The following is a 23,152-nucleotide window of genomic DNA, read 5'->3' on the forward strand; positions in this document are numbered from 1 at the left end:
CCCCCATAGGGGTTTCTATTGTAAGCCCCATTGTTTGATGACTTGCTTAACTACATCTTCTGCCATATTCTTAGGGTATCCTCTCATATAAAAAACACATTCATCAGTTTTCCCATCTCGTCAACTAATACATCTTTAGAGATCATTCATACCAATCTAATACAATGTCCCTTGACCAAACTCCTCCTGTGGACTAAGATGTGGAAGCTTTTAAAGTATAAATAGGAATTACTAAAAGTGGGCTTCCTGTAAATGTCGGAACTAAAACCAGCTGGTGTATTAGTGATGTTACTGTCCAAGTAATTAATCGTTGATTTTTTATACTGGAATGTAAATTTTAAAAATGTAGTGGAATTGTTCAAGTAGCTAATAAATTCTTTTATTTATTTGTCACCACTTTCCCGTAAAATAAAGATGTCACCCAAAAATGATAAGTACAGCTTGCAATGGTTGAAAAATGATGAAGAAAACACAAATTTTCTTTCTCATTGATATAAAACCATGTTGGAATATGTGGGTATGCAAGCTGCCCCCATGATGACACCTTGAGTTTGCCTGTATATTTCATCATCATAATAAACAGAATTAAAATCCAGAACAAATTCCATAAACTCCATTATTAAATTAATCTCGTTGTTGGACATAAAAATCACAATGAAAAAGGCTCTTGTTAAAATAATGCAACCTTTCAGCTCTAGGAATACTAGTATAAGATCAGCAATGTTAAAAATCCTGAATCCTGGTTCCACAAATCCTTGATAAGACTTGATAGGATTGAAACTCCTATGATTCTTTTAATATATGGGCCTGTTTTTCAAAGTTTTAAGTGTATGACCAATGTTAACAGTCAAGGGGTATGTTTTTGATTTTTGTGCTGTGACAATAGGTCTAAGCTGGGGTTCGAGAATGTTTTTATGTATCTTAGGAATACAAAATAAGGTAGGAATGGTAGAAAAAATATAAGCAAGATTGGCTTCATTTCTAGAAGCTAAAGAATATACATTATTTATTGTAAAATAGTAAACATTTTACTAGAAAAATCAATTAAATCAAATATAACCAGACCAGGGGATCAAATTCTACATGTGCCTATTTCTTTTTCATTTATCAGCATATTTATATATTTATATATGTCAGATTCGCATGCTTTTTCAAATGTAGAATCCAAGGGGTGGGATCGTAGGTTGTAAATGTTCTTTTTAAATTTAATTGAAGTATTAGTATTATTTTTCCTTGTACATAATTATAAAAGAGAATCCACTATGTCAAAATGTTTTGTAGGTATCAATTTGAAACCATTTCCAAAAAGTTAAAAATGTTCTAAAGTAATGGTGATGTGCCTATAATTAAAAATATTAAAGCCGTTGTGCATGAAAATAACGCCTCCACATTCCTGATTTGTTTAAAAGCTCATCATTTCTACCCTCATTGAAATGCCAGTATTTTTTGAGTCAAGTGTTTGCCCTTTCCCTAGTAGGGGGCAATCTCAGAGTTGGTATAGCTTCAGGGGGAGAGGTTGGTTTGACATTCCCAGACTCAATCTTCTTGGATTCGATCATACGGTCTTTTAATCTTATGACTTAGATCCATCACCGATAGGAGTCGCACATGGGAATGAGCATGAGGCACGGGACCGGGAGCGTTTTATCAGGCTATTAAATAATTTCCATAACTATCCCTTTTTTTGACTGTATGGTTTTATATTTGACTGTGTTACAAAGTTTCTATTTCCCCATGCAACAACAGGTTTATTTATTTGAGTATGAAAATGTGGAGTTATCTGTGACATTGATTAGTTTTTGAATGCCTTGTGGAGAAAGACGTTTTTGGAGTGAAGCATAAAAGATACGTGCAGCTTGATCTAAGGTTAAAGTGGCTGTCATTTAATGGACATCATGGCATGATATATTCTGACAGGTAAAGATGGGTAAGTGGTCACTGAGTGCGCCTGTGGATGTTATGTTATCAGGGTAGTTTACCAGTGTCCAGTCTAGGGTAGTATTGTTGCTTGAGGATTTAATCTGTTCTAGTGAGCAAACTGATTATTTCAGAGTGGCAACAGAGTTGAATTTAGGCTGTCACTATGTTCAGTTTGCTGGTCTATACTGAAATCACCAAGAAGGACAAGTAGGGCCATTTCAAGGAAGAAGTTTTTTGTATATAATAAGATGCAAGAAATCATTCTCAAAGGGCTAAGTTAACATAAACCATAAAATAAACAGTTTATAAGTAGAAGTTAAGGGAAGATAAAGGAACTTCAGTCATCTGCCTGTGTTTACACATTTTCCCTTAGTTTATATAACTTGCACTACACTATATATATTTATACACACACACACACACACACACACACACACACACACACACACACACACACACACACACACACCTATACATGCTTTCCATTAATCTAATAGTTCAGCATGCCTCTTCTAAAATTATCACCCTCCCTCTCACACTTATTTTTTTCTCACCCTATTTTCAATCATCATGTCTTGAAGAACATTACCTCATCTATAAAAATATATATTTTATTTCCATAACCCATTTTATAATAACTTCAGTGATTATAATTATGCTTAAATTGTACTTTTGCATAGTTTTGTTTCTTTGTTTTATTTTACTATTGCATTTACTTTTGAATGTTTGTCTCTGGCATGGATCATGGCTGAAATGAGCCCCAGGACCAGTCTACCTAGCAGTTAAAAAATGAAAACTAAAGAAAAAAACAAGTAAATAAATAAATAAATAAATAAAAGGGATCTATGACTGGAGATGAGAAACTGGAGCTATTTTAGCAACTGCTATACAAGTCATGAAAGTGGAGTTTCATGCAGTTGAGAGCGGAAAAACATTTTCAAAAAGCCCCTTCCTTAAAGTGGAGATAACCCCAGAGGGTTGTTTATATAATGAAATAGATATAATCAGGTGGTCTTCAGGGAACATTCGAACTTCAATGGACTGGGATAACAAGAGAGTAAGTGATTATACTGCTTTTGAGGTGAGAACTAAGTTGAGGTGAGAAATGCCAAGCTTAGGAAGTTCAAAGATCAGTGATGGTGATCAGTGATTAGAAGACGAGTTCATAGAAGGAAGGCATTACCCGAGCTGAACGCTCAGCAAAAGAACTGGTCCACTAAAACTAAAAACTACCAAGGTACTGTCCATTACTCACCCCTGGCCACTCTCTCCAGGAAGCGCTAATAGAAGACGAGTTCATAGAAGGAAGGCATTACCCGAGCTGAACGCTCAGCAAAAGAACTGGTCCACTAAAACTAAAAACTACCAAGGTACTGTCCATTACTCACCCCTGGCCACTCTCTCCAGGAAGCGCTAATAGAAGATGAGTTTATAGAAGGAAGGCATTACCCGAGCTGAACGCTCAGCAAAAGAACTGGTCCACTAAAACTAAAAACTACCAAGGTTAATATCTATAAATACTGGAGCCTGATAGATGTAATAATATAACCTCCTCAAGCTTAGCGCGCTGGATTCTTTTACAGCAGTAAATCCTTTTATCTACAGTAAATTTTGTCCAACTGGCCAAACTTCATAGAAAACGTAGGAATTAATTAGAGCTACCTCTAAAGCAACAAAAGAAAGTGCTAAGATTACTATCTGTACTTGATAACTCCAGCACAAGGCAATTCAATACTTACTCTACTACCTATTACCTGCCTTCGGTCAGTGTGGGGTGGGTGTAACCCTGACTCTGATGTATGCGAGGTTTCTTATATCCCTGATTGCCCGCCATTTTTCAAATCTACTGCTGTGTTAGAATCCTAGTGGCAAGCGCACCTATGGGGAAGGTAACTTTGCAATTAAAGCATAAGATATTTCTGTTATTATCTGCTGATATCCTTACATATTTCTGCTTATATCTGTTGTGATGAATGTAGTGTTTCAAACTGATGTTTAACTGGTTTAGCATCTGTATTGCATAAACAGGACTCAGCATTGTATTAACACTGAGACCTGCTACTTCTAAGTGACAGCGTGCATACAACCTCAGCGTTAACCTTCTAAACTGAAAAACATGGAAGGAATGGAATTGCATTTGTTAGCTATCTTGTAATTGGAAGTGACTTTATATCTGGCTATTTAGCGGATAACTATTTTTGCAAATTAAGTTGTTATTGATGGTTTAGTCGAGTGGTGTTTTCCAGGATAGCTGAAAATATCCGACTAGAACAATAAGCGTGTTTCTGATATCACAAACGTCTTTTAACATCTGTTGAGTATATTTAGGGAACAATATCTGGTTACTAGTCTGTAATTTAAGAATTAAAGAAGGATTTAGACTACTGCATTGTAAGAAATAAGGGGTGTTTTAGACTACTGTAGGAAATCTTCTGCTTTAGTTTAACTGGCAAGGCAACCTGTTAGTATTGTGTTTGGGTACTATAGTTACTTTGTATTATATTTATCCCATTGGTTTCAATGTCTAACGCTGACTGAATTTAATACTGTATGATCACTCAGCGTACAGAATAGTGTTAAAAGTAAGCTTATTTTCTGTATCTACTCAGGTACTGTCCATTACTCACCCCTGGCCACTCTCTCCAGGAAGTGCTAATAGAAGACGAGTTTATAGAAGGAAGGCATTACCCGAGCTGAACGCTCAGCAAAAGAACTGGTCCACTAAAACTAAAAACTACCAAGGTTAATATCTATAAATACTGGATCCTGATAGATGTAATAATATAACCTCCTCAAGGTTAGCGCGCTGGATTATTTTACAGCAGTAAATCCTTTTATCTACAGTAAATTTTGTCCAACTGGCCAAACTTCATAGAAAATGTAGGAATGAATTAGAGCTACCTCTAAAGCAACAAAAGAAAGTGCTAAGATTACTATCTGTACTTGATAACTCCAGCACAAGGCAATTCAGTACTTACTCTACTACCTATTACCTGCCTTCAGTCAGTGTGGGGTGGGTGTAACCCCGCTCCGCTCGCCCTCGCTATGCTCGGGCTCGCTTCGTGCCCCGCCCTGCCCCCATATCCCACCTGCCCCCTGCACTCCTACTTTTATACCTAACTACCACGCCCCATCCATTATCTCTAGCCAGTCAAATCACTCTGCCTTTCTTCCCATTCCACTCCCACCACTACTACCTACTTTCTCATTGTATAGCCACCTACCAGCACCTTATAATTATGAAGTCACCCCGACCCCTGATCTCAATGCCAGCCCTAAAAATTGTACCTCTTGCCCTATCAGTCTTTATTATATTATATCTGCTAACTAAATATGAGGATCAGTCACACCCAGGATTTTATTATCCTAGGTACCAAACCAGTACTCCCTCAACCCCACTCAATACTACCCACTCTACTCACTACCTAATCATTAAACCACTGTACCCCAATCACCATTTCTCTTACAAACCAAAAACAAACCACCCCAAATCCAAATATGCTGAAAAACTGCTACTCAAACTTATGAAACTACTAGAATACCTAAGAAAAAATATTACTATAGATGGAGATATCCACCCAAACCCGGGCCCCCCACCAATTGCAAATTCTTATAACCCATCTCTATTTCCTAGATCTCCCAACTCCCTCCTAATTTGCCACCTAAATATTAGAAGCCTAAACAATAAAATTCACAACCTACATGCTCTCTTAGCAACCTACCTCCCCGACATCATGTGCCTAACAGAAACCTGGCTTAAACCAGTGACCAATGATAACGAAATCATTCCAGCTGACTTTAACATATATAGGACCGACCGCACCAAAAAAAAGGGGGTGGTATTGCCGTCCTCTTTAAAAGCCAACTTAACATTACTTTGAACCCTACCCAACCACCTTGGATCTCTAATGCAGAGTTAATTGCCCTAAAATTACAACTGAATAAGGATAAAAGCATAAACCTAATTGTCATCTATATCCCCCCTGGAAATAACTCTGACACACTTGAGAACATTTTAAACTGGCTTGCTAATAACTACCCCCAAGAAACCATAATTTTGGGTGATGTCAATATTGACTGGAATCAATGTTTCTCAGAAACAAACTCCACCCACATAAATCTCCATGGTTTCTCACAGATTATAACCTCCCCCACCAGAATTGGGAACACCAAACAAAAAGAAAGTATCCTAGACTGGATACTCACTAACAAGCAACCCCACATGTATATGTCTGGGACCCTTCCAAATGATCTTAGTGATCACCTCATCACCTACCTATGGAAAAGCAAAAAAGGGAGCTTCAAATCACCCGCGTACAGGTCAGTCAGGAACACCAAACACTTTGACCTCGCTAAATTCCAACTAGAGCTGCAGTCCTGTAACTGGTCAACTCTTAAGGAACTCCCCCTAGAAGAAGCCGTAACAAACTTTAACTCCACGTTTCTAAAAATACTAGACTCTCATGCCCCCAAACGACTAATCAAAACCAAAAACCAAATAGCACCTTGGCTAACAAAAGACTCTATAACCAAAATCAAACTTAGAAATAAAGCCTGGGACAAATGGCGTGCCACCAAAGCATCCCTAGACCGCATCAAGTTCCAACAACTAAGAAATGAGACAAAAAAATCCATTTTACTAGACAAAAAAAAACTACTACTATCAACTACAACATAAAAACCAACATAATCCCCAAAAGTTCTGGGCGGGTCTAAATAATCTTCTCCATCCAGGCAAGTCCTCCACTCCTACTCCGGAGAACCTATGTGATAAAAACCCAGAAGAAGTGGCCACAACCTTTAACACTTTCTTTATCGATGTCATCAAATCCCTAGCTGACCAACAGTCTGCCACAAATCCCCCTATAATAGGTTCCATCCTGAAGACTAAGCCCTCCTTTAATCTCCAACCAGCTCCCACTTCCTTCATTCGATCCTTGCTAAAGAAATTAAAGCCAACCACCCTCTCTGCAGACCTACTTCCAGCCGAATACTTACAAAAAGCTGCAGAGGTTATAGCCTACCCCATCTCTATCTTAATTAATTGTACCATAACAGAATCCACTATCCCCGCTATATGAAAAATATCCCATGTAATCCCTCTCCACAAAGGTGGCTCATCCACTGACCTGTCAAATTATAGACCTATTGCCATATTGTCACCACTTGCCAAAATCATGGAAAAATGTATACACAAACAATTTGTACACTACCTAACTGAGAGCAATCTGTTAACCAGTTCACAACATGGCTTTAGGCCCAAGCATAGTACTACTACCGCCCTCCTCTCTTTCACAGACACTATCAATCATAACAGGAATGACAAAAAAATATCATCAGCACTCTTTTTGGATCTATCAAAGGCCTTCGACATGGTCAACCACCAACTACTACTTAACACCCTAAAAACTCTCTACCTAGATAACAAAACTCTGGATTGGTTCTATGCCTATCTCTCTGATAGGAACCAAGCTGTACTCTGGCATAATAAACTCTCCACCCTCTTACCTAATTCCATAGGGGTCCCCCAAGGTTCCATACTAGGACCACTTCTCTTTTCTATTTTTATTAATGATCTCTACAAAATTATCCCTGAGACCTCCTGTATCCAATATGCCGACGACTCGACACTCATTTGCTCGGACAAGTCACCAGTTAATCTACTATCTAAAACCCAAGACTGTTTCACCGCAGTAGAAGAATGGTTGTTGGGTCGCCATTTGATCCTCAATCCAAAGAAAACCAAGCTACTACTCTTCTATCCTACCCATAAACCTACCCACTTCCCCTTTACTGTACAATCCAAGAATGGGACTATTATCTCCCCTGACAACAACACCAAACTACTAGGTGTTACCATCAATAACAAACTTAGATATGATTTGCATATCAACCAAACTATTAAAACAGTTAATAAGAAACTGGGGTCCTTATATAGAATAAAGTCCTTTATGACTCCCATGGCAAAAGTGGCCATTGCCCGCTCACATCTTCTCTCCACCCTCTTATATGCCTCCCCCATACTCACTAACCTTAAAAAATCAGATCTAAACAAACTCAGCTGTTGTTATAATCATATTGCTAGATTTGCTACAGGCATGCCCTATAAAACCCATCACTGTATTAACCTACTTAACCTTGGTTGGATTGAACTACCAAACCTACTCAAGCAGAACCAACTAACAGTAGCATTTAAAATTCTCAATCAACCAGACAATATTCCTGCACTGAGTAAGTTAATCACCCCCTACACAAATCTAAACAGTCTGCGCTCATCAAACATGTTACTTGTACAAATGATCAAATCCTGTAATCTAGGTGGTGACTCTCTGTTTGCCAATGCCATTGGTAAAATATGGAACTCCCTTCCTCCCCAAATTACCAATGCTACCTCTCAAGACAAATTCAAGAAAGGTCTACTCTACCACTTTAAAACCCATTGGCTCTGCCAATGCTCTAAACCAGACTAATCTCTCACTTCCTCATTTTCCATAGCAACATAGGAGTACCTAAGGTAATAAAGTATGCTCATCTCTGAGCCTATCATTAATAAGCTGGTATCTAAATGTGAATGTATTTTTTCTTGCTATGTATTAATTATCAAATGTAGTGATATGTTGCCTGTCTAATATGAATGTAACTTACTTTCAATGTGGAGCTTTTCTCCCCGGGCCTCCGCTGAAAATGGACATGTATCCAGTCGGACTATCCCGGTCAACAAATGTAAAATAAATAAATAATAAAATAAAATGGTAGAATGAAGCCTGGTAGCTCTTTAATTGGAAACTAATTGTGTTGCTATTTGTAAGACAAGAGGATAATCTTACAAGTCTCATTGGAGAAGATTTGATAACTGTGTTGCTTTTTTGTAGAAGGCATAGGCAATAAGGAGAAGTCCATATGTAAAGCTAAGGTTGTAAAATAGCTTTGCCATTATTGGCTCTTCTCTTGATATACATAATCTGGAGAATTTGCAGCAACCATAAAGAGTTCAAGTAGTTTTGTTTCTGAACTCTAAAGGTGATAGCCTCAGAAAAAGATATCAAGATAGTTAAATGATAGTACCATCTCAATATATACATTATAAACTGACAGAAAAGCATTGCTGGGAGGATTAGCCTGAGTCTTGTGATGGGTTTAAAAATATATCCTTTATTTTGTTACTGTTTAGTAGTAGTTATTATTATTATTATTATTATTATTATTATTATTATTATTATTATTATTATGCCAAGAATGAAGTTCTTTAAGACCAAAATGTGCTCTACTTTAATTGATTGATAGGATGTGATGATGAGGTAATGCCAGCTGCCCCAGAGAGAGTAGGGCAGTGGATATGTAACATATGCCAGCATAACTAGCTGGAGTTTTGTAAAGAATTTTATGTCATTTGTATATCAAACTGATTTGTAGAGATGCTTGTGTTAAAAATGTATCAACAGTGGGTCTTGGCAGACAGAAAATAAATATACAGTTATATTAGACTGCACTACTGTAACTGAGTAAATGTATATATGTTAGAAGGATACTGGAAGGGAAGGGGTTAAGCTCAGCTCGGCTTACCTTAAGAAAAATAGTCAGAAATTAAATGACTTGGTTTAGGCCATAAAGATTTTATCTCTCAGGTCTGAATGCAGCCAGAGACACTGTCTGGGAAAGACCTGGGCTCTTATCGTCCTTAGTGGTGAACTAATTGATACCCTGGGGTGCCAACAAATGGCTGGCTAGTCTCTATAGGAGGGATGAAAGGGTTGTAATTGTTTTAGTGTCTCCAGATGCTGGAAGAAGCATTAGAAAAATCCTAGGTGTGTATCAAGACACATCTGTGCTAGATCCTGATTCAGCTTCTAGTCAGGGGGGCAGTATGGGAACCACAGTGTTGGGTGAGCAGATGTGATGTCTTTTTGTAGCCAGCACAGAAATTGTATTTAGATATTAGTTAGAGTTGTGATAGAGGCACTCAGCACTCTGTCATGGACGTGGACCTGATAACAAAGACACTCAACCACTTCATCTTCCTTTGCTTTTGTAAAAAGCAAAACAAGTAAACCAAGACATTGCATTACAATTGGTGTATTTTGAGTATGTAATGTGTGTTTGTAATCAGATTTATTTGTACTTGCGAAAGAGTCTTTGATTTGAATGCTTGTCATGAATAAACTCTTCCTGTGGACGGTCATGCCTTGGTTTACTTGTTTTGCTTTATTCCAGTTTGGATTACTGAGACATGTTTGGCTGTTTTGCCTTGGTTTGGCTTTTGCTTTTGTAAAAAGCTTAATCAGGCAACAGTAATTCTTCAGTCAGTTAGGAAAATAGTGAGGTTAACTAAAAGTATTGTTTTTCTGTATCTGTTTGAGTCTTTCCATCTGTGTTGTTGTTTATGTTTCCTGTAAATTGAAACTCTGGTGTTTATTGTAAATAGATATTCAGTATTTTCATGTTTTCTATTTTATTATTTATTATGAAATATATCTAAACCTTTCACTGTGGCTGGTCTTTTTGAAAATATATTAACCCTGAGAGTAATTGCATGTATTTGGTGACACTGTGGTTTCATGCTCCTGAAAGTCTTGCCACTTGGCCAAACATTGCCATTTGTATAAGTATTAATTTTACTAACAGTAATTGGGTACCCTGGTAAGAGCCTTAAAGTAGCTGGCTGGTGGCAGTGAATCTACCTTATAGCCCAGGTAGTGGTGGTATAGTGGGTAAATGTGTGTGTGTGTGTAAAAATCAAATCTCAAAGAGTGTGTGTCAGCTACTTGGAACAGGGATGCAGAGCATTGATTTCCGCAGAGAGAAAGGTGGAGTTTTATTTGGGGCCTGGAGAGGAAGTCTAGCCCCAGGTTTGAGGTATGCTCCCTGTATGCTCTTAAGGGAAATTGTGCTTGGTGCAGACAGCTGCATTTGAAAATGCTGTGTGTCTCCATCTTTGTTCAGAGTGAACGTCCCACACTGGTATCGGTGGTGAGGATTGAGGCTGCTTGATTACTGGCCCAGAGGAGGGACGTCACATAGGAAACAGATGATCATAAAGAAATAAGATTATCTACATAGAGAATAACACTGGATGAAAAAATATTCAGAGGTAGAGGGTTAACTGAGACAGAAAAGAGTGAAAGATCAAGGATTGGTTTCTGAGGATCACATGCAGAAAACAAGAAGACTGTAAGTGACAATGTCAAAAGCATTCATAAGTTTAAAATAGGGCAGCAACGGTCAAGGTATTACTCTGAGCAGGGGTAGCAACGATCAAGGAATTACTCTGAGCAGGGGCAGCAATGATCAAGGCATTACTCTGAGCAGTTAGAACAGACTATACCTGACAATGTCAAAAGCATCCATAAGTCCAAATAGGGCAGCAGCAGTCAAGGCATTACTCTGAGCAGGGGCAGTAACGATCAAGGCATTACTCTGAGCACTTAGAATAGACTATAACGGACAATGTCAGAAGCATTCATAAGTTCATAAATAGGGCAGCAACGATCAAGGCATTACTCTGAGCACTTAGAATAGACTATACCCGACAAAGTCAAAAGTATCCATAAGTTCACAAATAGGGCAGCAACGGTCAAGGCATTACTCTGAGCACTTAGAATAGACTATACCCGACAATGTCAAAAGCATCCATAAGTTCACAAACAGGGCAGCAACGGTCAAGGCATTACTCCGAGCAGTTAGAATAGAGTCAGACTGGGAGAAAAGAACTGTTGTGTACTTTAACCCCTTGCAAAGCTGTGCCAGTATCCTGAGAAGAAGGTAGTCAGTATTCTGCTGACGGATTTTTTTTCCCTAGTAGTTTGTTAAGATAGAGGAGAAGAAAGTTAAACTTATTGTCAGCAGTGGATAGAAATGTAATAAACAGGTATGAAAAAAAAATGAACAATGATATATTCTGATCCTGGTTAACCAACATCCAAAAAGTGTACAAGTAATTTATCAACTTGTTTTAAGAGAAATATTCTTAAAGAATAAAAGGACAAGAGTGAGTCAGAATGGCTTGGGGAAGAACTTCTGGGAGGTGCGGTAGGAGGATGTTGGAGAATTCATTCAATAGGTCTTTGGGATTTAAAAGGTTAGATGTTTTGGAAGGATCTAATTTGCTCAGGACTTTATTCACATCCTTCCACAACCTTTTAAGTAGATATAACATAAGATTATTCATCCCTGTAGGCGATCACCTTCTGTCTCCTAACTGATTTTTGACCTGTTATTCTTCAGGGGTTAAAGGTAAATCTAGATTCCTTTGATGTGAATTTCTGTACAAATAAAAATCTTTTCCTTTCTTCTGAGAAGCTAGATTGTGTCTATGGTAATTGTCAGTCCTTATTTTTCTAATTATAGAAAGCCTGAATGCTGGATTGAGCTGTGTCAGAAATCATCTATTACAGGCTTACCAACATGGTAGCAAGGACATGTAGCAAATGTCTTACAGTTAGTCACTGAAGCCTATATGTCCATGAGGACACCAGTAATTACCTAATATCTCTATGCGATAATGGTACTCAACCCCCTATCACAAGTTCCTAATGAACTATCAGACCTGTGTCCCTTCAGGATCAAGGTCACAGGTTGAATCTATTTTCAAAGATAAACAGACCATCATTTAAAAGGAAGTCTTTTTGAATGGGTGGAAAATGTAGGCCTTTATAGTGGTAAGTAGTAAGAATGAAGTAGTGAGTGCTATGAGTGGACATTAAGAGCAAAATAGAAATGGAGACAAAAATGATAAACTAATGCATTACAAGTGTGCTGTCACAAAATATACAGCAATAGCTAAAGTCATACTGGCCAATTCAATATTAAAACTATTGGCTAGACTCCAAGAGAAATCATTGTTATGTCAAGGCAGTTCCCTGAGTTTACACATTTCTTGGAAACATAAGCTATTCTGAAAGGAGAGTTCCACTGTCCCCTTTTTGAAGTATGTAAGTGAGGAAGCATGTAGCACTTCAAGGATATTCCCATGCCAATGTGAGATTCCATTAGGACCACAGTAATCACTACTGCTGAACCTCCATGTACGTTGTCAATACATATACCACCAGATGAAGGTAGAGTAAATGTTTATTTTCTGGTAGCTTACTTTGCCTTGTGTGTTTTCTAAACTTCCCTTGAGCTTTCAGCTTCTTATGATACAAGGAAGACTCTATAACCTCCTCCGCACAGGAAGTCATGTCCAGGCCTTCAGTTCTTCTCACAGTTTTGTTGTTTCATCCTGCACCAGACTGTTCAATTACCTACTTTTCTGGTATTTTACCATTTCATTTACATCATCTTTCTCATCTTTTGCATTGCAGTGACTGTACATACTATATGCAGTGTCCTTGTTTGTACATACTATATGCCATGTCCTTGTCCTCTGGTGTATATATAAGCAGTCCACCTGGATGCTCTCAGACACTCTTCACTGCCCTTCAGTTTCCACTTTCAATACACAATGCATTCCTTTAGCAGAAAACAACAAGGGTTCACATTATCTGTCACAGAATCATAGAATGTAGGCAATGAGGCCATGTGGCCATTTACACCTTGGCACTACCCAGCCTTTGCCTCCTTTTTCAAGAAGTGATAGGCCAGTTATACCGAGGGAGAATTTATGAATGCTCATCCAATTCTCTAATACCCAACCATCTACTTGCCCATGCGGGTGTATAAGGGACATCTCAGTGGTTACCTCCACATCATTTCTTCCAGTCTTTTGAAATCTGGTCTCAGATTTTTGCACCTTAAAAACATTTACTACATTTGTTCAATGAATGCAAAGTTGGCATGCATAAAAATATTTTGACAAATATTTTTGATTGTTTATATGGCTCTGGATATATAAACTGACGCATATAGCTTGGCAAAAAGTTAATTAACCTGAAGACCATTTTCTAACATTTTAAGTAAGATCAGCCTCAGTTGTTTTTATTTTTATATCACTGGCTCCACAGAAGTATGTACTGAAAACACATGAAAATCTGGCAATTTTTTAAAACATTTTGAAAATTTGTATGAACAGAATTTATCTTAATTTTTAACTTATGGACATGGAACTATTTATTTAGTATAAGTACAAACTGTTACTCAGAAGAGGTGAAATATTTCACAGATGAATGAATGTAGGGAAGTATATGGTACATTGTTGTTAAATCTGAAACTGCTTTGGAGAATATCTCACTTTGCAGGCTCTGAAAAATTTTTGAATGAGATTATGAAAATCACATATTTACTAGTTTGCTGGCACCTTCTTTCATGTAACAATTCTAAACAATTTGCTTAGGCCACATTTACTTTTAATTATAACCTGAGTCATTCTTTGTAATCATCTCCATCATCATCAACAGCACCTCATTTTCCCAATTTTTACATGCAGTTGGGATGTTGCTTCATCCGTTTCCACCTCTCTCATAACATAGCCACTCTCCTACCTTCTTCGGCATTCATGCTGTCATATGCTTTTCAATACATGCTCCATAAATGTCATTTAAAATTGAGACTGGGAAGGTGATAGTGATAAGGATAAAGATAGTAAGACTTCAATATTTTCAGTTAATAGCATATCTGTTTTATCCAGTCCCTTAGTTTAAATAAAATATTGTGTTAATTCCCCTTTATTAAGTGTAATAAAAACAGTAACCCATCTTCATGGTGCAGTGCACTGTATGTACTAAATAATATACAATTGCTATGAGCAGTTTACTATAATTTCACCGATCGCGCTTCGTGTGAGTTATCATTTAAATGAACCAGATAAGCAAAAAAAAAAAAAAAAACATCAACCGACACAAAAGTCGAACGCGGAAGTGGAGAATGTCAAATTTGACACAATACGAACATTCTACACACTTCCACAACTGCTGCTACTACTGTGCCGCGCACAGTAAAGAACATTTTTGCAGGGGGGGCCCTGCACCCCCCACACTCCTTGCTACTTATATATACAAGCTCCGAGATTGCACTACCGTGGGGTACATCTCTCAATCACCACTGTAGTGCAATCTGCATTCAAATGTTGAAATGCACAACAGCAAATGCACTACAGCATTTGCTGTTGTGAATTTCAACATTTATTTATTCGTTCTATAGATACTATTGAAATTGGGCATTTGGAATAACATAAATCGAACAAAGTCTTGTCACCCATTTGATAATAAACCGCTATTAGCATACCATAACATATGTAACACACTGTGAAAATCATAGTGGGGTTGTAATAAGGTTGCAAACTGGGAAATGACCTCCCATGCTGCTGGATTTTGCATCCTAAACCATCCCACCTTTGAGGCTGACAAGTGTGGTTCAGTGTCAGAGACTTTGGGTTGTGTTTCTACATAATCGATCTGACCACACTGCTTATACACTCCCTGACAGGCTATAGTGCTGACATGTTGGCTGATTCTGGCTGATTAAGATATTGCCTCATATTGTGTGGTAGTTGACACAGAAGACTAGAGCACTGACTAATTAATGAGCTGCTTTCTGTGCCAAAGGTACAGGGTTTGAATCTTTCTCACCTTCATTTACCTACTATGTGACCTTGAGCAAGTCACTTAACCAGACAGTGCTTTTGGGCATCTAGGAATTTGGGATAGGCTCCTTAATGGTCTCCTGGCTTCTTATAGGCAGTATTTAACTACAGTCAGTCTCCCCCAGGATGGACAAGCCATTAGAAATTCATGTCCACCTTGCCAACTACTTCCTTCAGTGTCCAAGCCCACTCATTAAATCCAGGTCATTAGAGCTATAGTTAGGCCTCCATCTCTCTGTCCCATAAAAACTGTCTGGTGATTGACCTGCTACCCCCACAGGAGATTGTGGGTGGTAGAGGTACTAACAATTAGTGTTTTCCTTGCTGTGCTGATGGCATTCAGTTACCTGTGCAAGATGCACATCTCTAGAGCATTGCATAGATGCTATTTTAAATTGCCTGACCCTCATTTGACTTAAGCTCAACCTAAAAAAACACAGACAACATAAATTGCATGCCATTATTCATCTGTCAGAACCCCCGTCCCTTTATTTTTATGTGTGGAAATGTTTGAAATGTATATCTTCTGTGTATGATCTCGGTTTGGGTCTTGATGACATTGTAACATTTAAGGACCTTGAGTCAGCTGTTTTCTGTGTATAATAAATTGCATCAGACACCTTATTTTTTCACACATTTTCTGACAATAATTTATATTCTTGTACCTTCTTGTTTATACCACTTTATTGCCCTTTATTATGGACTTGGAAATGACAATCTGGTATGGACCAACGGCTGCAGAATTCCATGGTTAGACTTTTGGTAGGAGGGTGTCACAGTGGCATTATCGTGTATTTTTGGATTTTCCCTGGTTGTTATTCACTGAAAGATCGGTGTTTAAGATCATGTTTTTATTATCTAATGTCCTATAATATCTGAATATTGTCTACTTGTAAGAACTCCTTCTTCCTTTTCATGAGGCTCACTTCTAAGGTCACCAGGTGAGTAGATGTTGGCTTTTCTTGGAATTTGTCTCAAGATTTCATATAGGGGATTTTTTTTTTTTTTTGCCTATCTAGACCTAATCCTACAGAATCAACTATTTTCCTTGATATGGGCATTCACTTATGATATTTCCAGTCAAAAGTCCCCAAAATTAAATCTTTTGGAGAATTTGAATACTGAAAATCATGTTGTTTTTAAATGTTGCAACTTACTTTAAATATTTATTTTCTCTAATTTATTGCAGCTTTTATATAGAATATCATGTTAAGTACCTACAGTATAATTTTACTTTCAAAGACTAGTTGTCGCCACAGCAGAACGCCAGTCCGCTAATGATTGGCAGTTGATTTTTCCGGTGCAGAGGTGCCAACCCAATGACCAACCTTCAACAAAGGCACGCCCATTCAAGCATGTCTTTCAAACGCCACTCGACAGCAGGGAGGACATGCAGACTCCATACAGAAGGCGCTCCAGTCAAGAATCAAACGGGAGAACTTCTTGCTGTGAGGCAACAACGCTACCACTGCACCACCGCGGCTTACCCAAAGACTAGTTATAGGCACTAAAATACTGAAATAAATGCATTCATAAATAAATACGTTAATCATTTAATCATTAATAAATTAGTTAGAAATCTGAAACTGGTAACAGCTGGTGTTGTTACCACAGATATGTTAATGTGCTCAGCTGCATTCTTGAGGTTATACTCGGCACTGACAACTATTTGAAGGGTTAAACAGGCTTGAGTTAATCTATACTTTGCTTGCATATTTGTGGATGATGCTGCAGGCAGACCATAATGCACCTTCCTATTTTTAAATGCAATGCTGGACAGTGTTTTTAGCTGGAGGTCTGCAGTATGACTGTATATAGGAAGTCATGTATAATGAAGTTTGAGAAAGCAAGAATATTAACTTACATATTAACAGCGAGCATCTCTAGCAAGTGCGTGGGGTTTATTCTCCATTCTTTATAGCTTTCCTGCATTGTACTTTTCTGGTATCAGAAATTGCCAGCCTTACATTGTTTCCTCTGCAATGACATCCAAATTGCAACCAATGGAAAACACACAGGCAAATAAATTGCACACAAGTTTAACCTTTACTGTGCAAATCAAATCCATTTTCTTTCATCCAAATTGTACCCTATATTATAGCCATCCGGGTATGATCCTTGTGAAATCGGCAGACACATATGAAGTGAAATTAGTTGCTCATGTGAGGTATCCATAGTGTTCTGCTTGGAAGCTTATAAGGTAGGTAGGGACAGAGCAGTTGCATTGTTGCACCCCCCCTCCCTTTTTAGTAAGTCTGTATAAATCTATATATGCTTAATATGGATAGAACAAATATACATGATGAAAAGGAACACTCAGATAGTCATTTTATTTTAGTTTCATATAGCATTTGAAATAATCCTCTTCCAAATCTGAATTAATTTACACTTCAGCAAATAAAAGTGTAAAATTAGTTTTGTTTCAATTTTATTTTGGACAGCACACTTCTGAAATTCATTACAAGGTGATTGTCCAAGCTCCTGACTGATTGTTCACTACAGTGCTGACAATATATAGCATGGACAGCTAGTCTGTACCCAACCCTTTAAAGTGTCACATTCGTTAAAGCTATGCAGATTAAGGGGTATTAATTTTCCCTGAATAAATTGAAAAATTGTTTCTGTAACCACTTTGTTTTCCTTTGTGACACTGAATTTAGTTACTAGAAACAGTCAGTTGCATTTTGTAACCCTTCCTGACAGTAAAATTAATAAATTACATCAAAAATCTGTAATGATGAAATTATAAGAAAAAATATATTCTGACTATAAATAATACAAAATGTGAATTGCTTACCCTGTGCGAGCAAAATTTGTCCAGTAGGCAATCATATAGCTAGAGACATCCCTGTCCCTTGGCCTGTAACCCAAGGGTGTCACAAACGGCTTTCCAAAGACATACTGGAGGTCATCTGCATGGTCTGCACCCACCCAGCCAGGGTAAACAGGCATTCTTGATGCATGAGAAAACAGGTAACTGTATGTCTTTCCACTACTGAAAGAGGATTACAAGCAATATTTTACATACATGCTTTTTCTGCCATAGATAATATAAGAGTACAATACATGATCTGCAGTTAAAGGTAGAAAAAAAAGCATAACTAACAGTACAAGAAAGTTATTTGAAAATACAAAAATAAATCAATGAAACTGCAGTATATTTCTTGTTTCATCATTGGCAAAGTAACAGATATGCAACAGGGTGATAAGAATATCAGAACTGCTGCCATAAAAGATCTCTTGAATAACAACTCTATGAACTGGCTTTGAGATGTTTTGAGTTAAAAAGCTATGAATAACACCCAAAGTTAAACTGCATGATATAAAACAGTACTCATAATTTTTAAGCATAAAAATAAAACAAAAGTTGTCTCGTGCAACAACCACAGTTTATTGTTGGTGGTTTGGTTATAATAAACTCTGGCTGTTACATAGAACAACTTTTGTTATTTATTTATTTATTTGTTTTTTTTTGCATTCAATTTGTTGTTTGTGGGTTTGGTTACTTATTACTTAAGCCCAAAATTGTTCTGATAATTTAAAACCCCATTGTATATTCTGTTTAGTCAATGCCTTCCTGAAAGAACTATCGGATTTTCTGGAAAACAATTTGTTGATGTGCTATGATGCATGGAACAGAGTTTGTACATTTATTTATTTATTGCATTTGTTTACCAGGAAAGTCCGCTGGGCCAGAAATGAGCCCATTTTTAGTGGAGGCCCGAGGAAAAAAGCTCCATATGTAATTACATAATAATGAACATATAATACAGAATATAGCAGGTAGAGGCAGTACATTAGGTAAGTAAACATTAAATTAAAAAATCTGAAAATGAATCTTGTATGTTAAATCAAAGTAAATACATGCAAAAATGGATGCAAACCATCTCCTAGTTTAACTGTTAATCATTTTCATATCTTATTTTACAGACTTCTACAGAATGCACACATCCATAAATTTTACTCCTTTAAATACCAACAAAACCCCACCTTCTTAACATTCATCATCAATAAGATTAATTAATTCCATTCAATTTTAAAAGATATTTAATGTTCAAACTTTCATTCATACCCGTGGGGGGGGGGGGCTTAGCAGTTGACATAGTCTGTCAAACTAATTCCCTATATTCTAAAAGGGACTCTACATCTACTTTTTTTAACTGAGACTAAAAAGAAATTTCTTAAAACCTTTACAAGACATGGGATGTTGCTGAAAGTATTTGTAAGCATGTTATCCTTAATAGCATTCAAATGTTCATCTATTCTGACCCTACATAGAATACATTACAGGTGTAACCTAAAACCAGGTAAGCAACTCTTTCAGAATTACATGTGCAACATCTTTCTGGACAAATCACTCTATTCATGCCATTAAATACAGTTTTCTTACTATTATTGATGAATCTACATTTGTGGTAACCATTACGTGAATAAGAACCATAATTCTTATGGTGTATTATTGTTCTTCCACTTTCTGAAATCTATTTAATCTTTCTACTTTTTCTACCAGAAAACATAGGACAACTAGCTATCATCTTATTCAGTTCTGGATTACCCAATATCATTTATCAGTTCATTTATATTACTTCTTTTAAGGTGTAAGAGTCAACACCATAGCTTATAAAACACACCAAATTATAATCTCTACCTTTGTTAAATCTAATCATATCCTGACATTCTTTATTCTCTAACCCTACAATTGGGCTATGATTTTGTTGTCTTTTTCTTTAATTTCATCAATTTTTTTTCTTAGAGTGGTCAAATCATAGGTTCATATGCAAGTAATAGGCTAGCTGCCTTTGTGGGCAATTTTGAGACTAGTCAATTTTCCTTTCAAATGTGAGGATCAAACCTTGTACCTTACGATTGTGAAGTAAATACCTTAACCATTATGCCAACCCCAAAATAAGTTCACCAGTTCTGCCATTGATGCTAATATTCCTTGTTCTCTAATTACACCTTTTTTCAAACACCTATGATACACAATTCTACTATGTAAATACATATTTGTCAACTCTGTCTTCCTATAAATGCTTGAGTTTATCATATCCACTGTCATAACTAGCTTGTAAAAATACATCTAAGAATTAATTTTATTTCTAGACATTTTGATGTGAATTTAAAAAAAAAAAAACAGTAGAATTATTCAGTCAGCAAACTAAACATTTCTTCTTCTCACTTCCATGACGCAAAAATATAATCTGCAAAATGTTTGTAAAAAATTATATATTCCTTCAATCTACTGTAAACAATCATTTCAATCTCCCATTGTGTCATTAATAAATTAGCATAAGGTGGGGCCATATTTGATTTCATAGCTCCTCCTTTTATCTGTCTAAATAAGTTATCTTGGAATAATAAGTAATTATGTTTCAAAATTAAACCTACCAAAGTACAAATCACCTCTATATCTCTAGTAATAAAATGTGAGAACTTATTCGGGTACTATCTATCCATTTCTATAACTTTTTCTAGAAGAGTTCTGATAGTTTTATTTATTATTTTTTTTTTATTTACTGACATTTGTTTACTAGGAAAGCCCAACCTGGGCACAGGTGCCCTTATTCAGTGGAGGCCCAGTGAGAAAAGCTCCAGGGTAACGAACTTAATACAATCAATATTTACAATAACAAATTTTATAATGCAGTTTCAGTGAATACATAGCATAGCGATCAGTATAATAAAATTTGTATTAATATTTACAAACAATATACAGCACTGTACTGAGAATTTACAGGCAGAGGAGTGGAGTATAAGACAGGTAGGAGTAATTTAAGACATTCATTAGTGAGATATTAGAGGAGATAATCAAGTTAAAGGGTTAACAGAGAAGTAGTGATGGAATTGTAGTTTGGTTTTGCTAATTAGAAGTAGGTAAAGTAGTTTAAGTACTACAATAAAGTGAAATATTAGACGAGGATAAGCAGTGGAGGTATAAAAAGGTGATGAAGGATATACAGAGTTTTGTCCCCGATGAGGTGCAGGGACAAAGCCAGGAAGCGGAGAGGAAGTCTTTTAGTAGTGGTTTGAAAATAAGTATTTTAAAACCACATTGCATATTCTGTTTAGTTAACACTTTCCTGTGAAACTATTGGCTTTTCTGCAAGTCTTTTCATGTGTTGTGTCACATGGACCAGGGTTTGTACATTAAATTCAACACTGTCCATGCAACAGTGGCTTTAATCCAACTGATGTAACCTTGCATTGACTGAATATGTTACTCATAGACTATTCTGCCCTCTACTGACTGATGCAGGTCATTTATTGTCTGCTATTTCACAATGGCTGAATGTAGACTTTCACTTTGTGCTCTCCACTGTGTGAATAAATAACTTGTTGTAAGGGTTTTGCTTGGAATCGGTTCTGTGAAATTAGAAAGCAGAATATGTAACAATGGACCCACTTCTGAAGTTTAATATCCAAACAGATAAAATTACCAGTAAAGTCATCACTCAATTAAAACTGTTACAGCAATGCTCATCTGCTCTTCCCAACTTCATGTATAGCCGTAGACAAAAATATCCTAATATTTATTTATTTTATTTATTTATTTTACATTTGTTGACCGGGATAGTCCGACTGGATATATGTCCATTTTCAGCGGAGGCCCGGGGAGAAAAGCTCCACAGAAAAGACAATACAAGTAAGTTACAATACACATAGAGGAAAAGGAGAGAAATACAGGTTTACATATTATTATGCATTATTTAATTAGATACATTTGGCAACTATAACATTAAACAAAGCTCAGAAGACAATGATGTTTCAATTTTCAGTACAGTGACTGGTTCTTTATAGAACTCAGAAGGACCATGAAGAAACTGTCTAATGTGAAACCAACAAAAATAGGATAGTGGTCAGCATAATTTAGAATTTGGTTAAATCAAACAACCCTGGATTTCCAGGTAGGATATTGTTATCTATCTAAGGCAACTAATCTGGATTTTCACATGGGCATAGCCATTGTATGTTAAAATATTGTTTAAGATTCTTTTTGAATAGACCAAGGGAAGTGATAAGTCTTAGGTTATTAGGGAGGGAATTCCAAAGCTTTCCTATAGAATTGGCGAAGAGAGCCTCACCTCCCAAATTGTTAGATTTGGTGGTATGGACCAGGAGTCTGTTTGAGGAGCGTAGACAGCTAAGACTGGAGTAAGGGATCAGTAGTTTATTAAGTGATGGGGTTTTGTCAGGTTGTTTAATGATTTTAAATGCTTCAGTGAGTTGGTTCATTTTGAGAAGATTAGGTAGTTCTAACCAGTCAAGTTTCCTTAAGTTAAGGCAGTGATGTGTTCTATAAGGTGCTCCTGTTACAAATCTGGCAATGTGATTATAAGAAACAGATAGTTTATTAATATCACATTTATTGAGGTGGGAAAGTACAGGAGAGGCATATAATAGGGTGGAGAGGAGGTGTGTGCGAGCAATGGCTAGTTTGGCAGAGGGGGTTAGAAAGTTCTTTATTCTATACAAGGATCCAAGTTTCTTGTTTACAGTCTTTATGGTTTGACTGATATGCAAATCAAATTTAAGTTTGTTGTCAATTATAACGCCTAATAGTTTTGTATTGGTATCAGGCACAATGATGGTACCATTATTGGATTGAACGGTGAAGGTACTATTATTCGATTGTAAAGTGAGATGCATGGGAGGAGGGGCTGAGGTAGGAAAAAATAGTAGTAACTTAGTTTTTTTGGGTTTAGGATGAGTTTCCGC

General features: G+C 36.8%; 1 protein-coding gene across 1 annotated transcript in view; it reads right to left on the reverse strand.

Annotated features, from left to right (window-relative positions):
- Nucleotides 1-23,152, reverse strand: part of LOC122791049 (bile salt-activated lipase-like) — a 299,760-nt gene that overhangs the window by 37,707 nt on the left and 238,901 nt on the right. The window contains exon 10 of the mRNA XM_044058827.1: nucleotides 18,234-18,431. Coding sequence (XP_043914762.1) covers nucleotides 18,234-18,431 — 198 coding nt within the window. The remainder of the gene's footprint in view (nucleotides 1-18,233; nucleotides 18,432-23,152) is intronic.

The sequence above is a fragment of the Protopterus annectens genome, chromosome 16.part0 (assembly GCF_019279795.1).
Source record: "Protopterus annectens isolate FY-2018-M chromosome 16.part0, PAN1.0, whole genome shotgun sequence".
In the NCBI taxonomy this organism is placed as follows: Eukaryota; Metazoa; Chordata; order Ceratodontiformes; family Protopteridae; genus Protopterus; species Protopterus annectens.